A 3622-nucleotide genomic window follows, 5' to 3' on the forward strand; every position below is an offset into this window, starting at 1 on the left:
AACACACGGTCACGTACTGCCTAGTTAAAAAAAAGTAATACTAGATAGTTGTCTGTGCATTGCAACGGAATATAATTATTCCAATATGTTAGCCCGTAATTTAGCTGTAGTAAATAAATGTTTATCAAATCCTACCCTTGATTTACCTATGTAAATAAATTTTTAAGATTTTATTTGGCAAGTACTTATTAGATCAAAGAAAATATAGTTTTAATAAAAAATGGACAATTAAGACGAATTTCAAGGAAATTTGATGAAGAAAATCAGAGGTAAAAAGAAAAAAAAAGAAAACATAAAGAGGAAGGGGGAACATACCTAAGGCTGGACGAACCACTCTCCCTGGTAGGCAAAGGAGTGGTACTCCTTTTTAAAATAGTAGATTATTAAGTGAAAATTGCTAATAGAGCTCGGGCTCCATGGCAAATAAATGGCGCCGCAAGTCCCTTTTAATTAGTTTTAGCTAGCTCGATCGTTTATTTTTCTCGGGAAATAAACTTTATTGAACTGTTAGATCATAAGTCAACTTTTAAACGGGACCAGTTTACATCCCTATCCATGGAGCCCGACTTTTGCAAAAGTCAACTTTTTAAGTTTCAAATTTTTTGAAAAAAATACACATATATATAGGGATGTACTCCCTCCGTTCATCTATATAAGGTGTATTATTTTCGGCACGGTGACCAAGGCACATAATTATAGACATGTTATGATGAAATTACCCTTGTCAAATTTGTTGTTTAGTGGCAAGTAAATCAATTAGTCCAAAAAAAGTAAAAGATACATACAATCGATAAAGAGATAGTTTCCTTCTTTTGCTACAGGAGAGATATGGACAATTAGGAGAGAGATACTTTCCTTTTTTCTGGAGGGCTAACAATGGAATTATGAGGAATTAGAAGAAATGCACCTTACATTCTGGAATTTTATCAAAAAATAAATACACCTTATATAAAGGAACGGAGGGAGTATACTATAAATCTGTAAATTTTCATTATGAAATAATGTTGACGTGAGCCACACAAAAGATCATGATTTTCTACCGCATGTACTCTTCACTATAAAACTTCATGAATGCTTTTTTTGTGTAGACCACATCAAAACGTATCTCATAATGAAAATTTACAAAGATGAAGTATACACCGTGATATACATATGTAAATTTTTACAGATTTCTTGAAACTTTACAAAGATGAAGTATACATATGTATATTCATCCTACTACACACTACCGGGTGTAGTTACACCCATTTCTTATATATTACCATGTGGTAGTATATACTCTACTTTATTATTTTTAGTATGTTCATATACTATATCTAAGATACTCCAAAGCGAGTTATGTGAAAAAATTGCATGTGAGCCCATGTTTTTATAATATTTGTGAAATACGTACATATTTGTACATACAAAGAAGTATGCTCAAAATATACTACATACTACTAAAAAATAGTATATATACTACTTAAACATTCTTACATATTACATACTACGTGTACATACTCTCCGATATGATAGATACTATCTAGAACGTATGAAACAAAAATGGGAGTAACTACACCCGGTAGTATATATTATTTTGATTTTTTTCGAAATTTCAAGCTGCATAGAGCAAGGGATCCAAAATAAGATTGGGTTTTTGGGTAAGCGTAGAACTAGTAGGTGCGTGTGTGTGCTGAGGAGATAAAAAGGTTGGCCACAGCACATCGCAAGCAGGCGTAGAGAGTCAAAGAGCAAGGCGTGGCAAACTCTCCCTGTCTCTCAGTCCCAGCCGACGAACTCATCTCCAAGCCTCGGCCATGGAGACGGAGCCGCGGTCAACGCCGCACCTCCTCCTCGTCCCCTTCCCGGCGCAGGGCCACGCGCTGCCGCTGCTCGACCTGGCCGCGCTGCTCGCGTCCCGCGGCCTCCGCCTCACCGTCGTCACCACGCCCGCCAACGCCCCGCTCCTGTCCCCTCTCCTCGCCGCCCACCCCGGCTCCGTCCAGCCCCTCGTCCTCCCCTTCCCCGCGCACCCCTCCCTCCCGCCGGGCCTCGAGAACACCAGGAGCTGCCCGCCCTCCTACTTCCCCGTCTTCATCCACGCGCTCGCCGCGCTCCGCCAGCCCGTCCTCGCGTGGGCCAGGTCGAACTCTCACCCCGTCGCCGCCGTCGTGTCCGACTTCTTCTGCGGGTGGACGCAGCCCCTCGCGGCCGAGCTCGGCGTGCCCAGGATTGCCTTCTCGCCCTCGGGCGTCCTCGGCACCGCCGTCCCGCACTCGCTGTTCCGTCGGCTGGTCAAGCGGCCGTCGGATGCCGATGACGGGTTCGGCGTCTCGTTCCCGGCGATTCCCGGCGAGCCGGCGTTTCAGTGGAGAGAGATCTCCGGGATGTACAGGGGCTACATGGAAGGCCAGGCGGGGGAGCAGGTCGGCGAGGCCGTGAGGCAGAACTTCCTCTGGAACCTGGAGAGCTGGGGGTTTGTGTCGAACACCTTCCGTGCGCTCGAGGGGAGGTACCTGGAGTCGCCGCTCGAGGACCTGGGGTTCAAGCGCGTGTGGGCGGTGGGTCCGCTAGCGCCGGAGGCGAGCAGCTCCGGAGATCGTGGCGGCGAGGCGGCTCTTGTCGCCGGCGATCTCGGGGCGTGGCTGGACGGCTTCCCGCAGGGCTCGGTCGTGTACGTGTGCTTCGGCAGCCAGGCGGTGCTGACCCCGGCCGTGGCGACGGCCCTAGCCGAGGCGCTGGAGCGGAGCGCCGTCCCGTTCCTGTGGGCCGCGGGCGACGGCGCGGTGCTCCCGGAAGGGTTCGAGGCCCGCGCGTCGGCGGCGAGGCGCGGGCTGGTGGTGCGCGGGTGGGCGCCGCAGGTGGCGATCCTGCGGCACGCGGCGGTGGGGTGGTTCATGACGCACTGCGGCTGGAACTCGGTGCTGGAGGCGGCGGCGGCGGGCGTGCCCATGCTGGCGTGGCCGATGACGGCGGACCAGTTCGTGAACGCGCGGCTGCTCGTGGACGAGGCGCGCGTCGCGGTGCGCGCGTGCGCGGGCGGGATCGGCGTGGCCCCGGACGCCGGCGAGCTCGCGGCCGTGCTGGCCGGCGCTGTCGGGGAGGGAGGGAGCGCCGCGCGGGCGCGCGCCAAGGAGCTCGCGGCGGAAGCGGCCGGCGCGACCAAGGAAGGCGGGAGCTCGCGCCAGGATCTGGAGCGGCTGGTGCTAGAGATTCAGAAGCTTTGAGCCTTTGAACGTGGCGCGATGGATTTTGGAGAACATTCACGGAGTTGTTTCTGGCTTTCTGCTATACACTCCATATACAGTGCTCAATTTCTAGATTTTTTCGGCACATTTTTTTTCCTGCAGCTATGCCGTTTATATATGATAAACAATCGAAATGGATTATGCATGCTTCATCCTATTTATGGTTGCCAGCATTGTTCTGTTGTGACAGTTTGAAATATTTTCTTCAATTTTGTCGACATTTATCCAGATACGAAACTACTCTACACACGACTGTTGAGAGACGATTCGTGGACGATGTCTTCTTTGAACGGTGTGGATTTGTAGAATAATGCCATCTAATGGGTGCTTTTGTCCATCGTGCATAAATGGTGCAGATAATATCGTCTGTCTAGCACTGCTCATCCAGATATATG

The 3622-nt window shown here is 49.9% G+C and overlaps 1 protein-coding gene across 1 annotated transcript; it reads left to right on the plus strand.

Moving 5' to 3' along the window:
- The first annotated feature begins 1539 nt into the window (after positions 1-1539).
- On the plus strand, positions 1540-3304 carry LOC123050363 (flavonol 3-O-glucosyltransferase UGT89B1). The gene has a single exon (XM_044473170.1). It carries the CDS (start codon positions 1797-1799, stop codon positions 3204-3206), a length of 1410 nt encoding a protein of 469 aa, XP_044329105.1. The 5' UTR covers positions 1540-1796; the 3' UTR covers positions 3207-3304.
- Positions 3305-3622: the final 318 nt, after the last annotated feature.

This window comes from Triticum aestivum, chromosome 2D, assembly GCF_018294505.1.
Source record: "Triticum aestivum cultivar Chinese Spring chromosome 2D, IWGSC CS RefSeq v2.1, whole genome shotgun sequence".
Lineage (NCBI taxonomy): Eukaryota > Viridiplantae > Streptophyta > Magnoliopsida > Poales > Poaceae > Triticum > Triticum aestivum.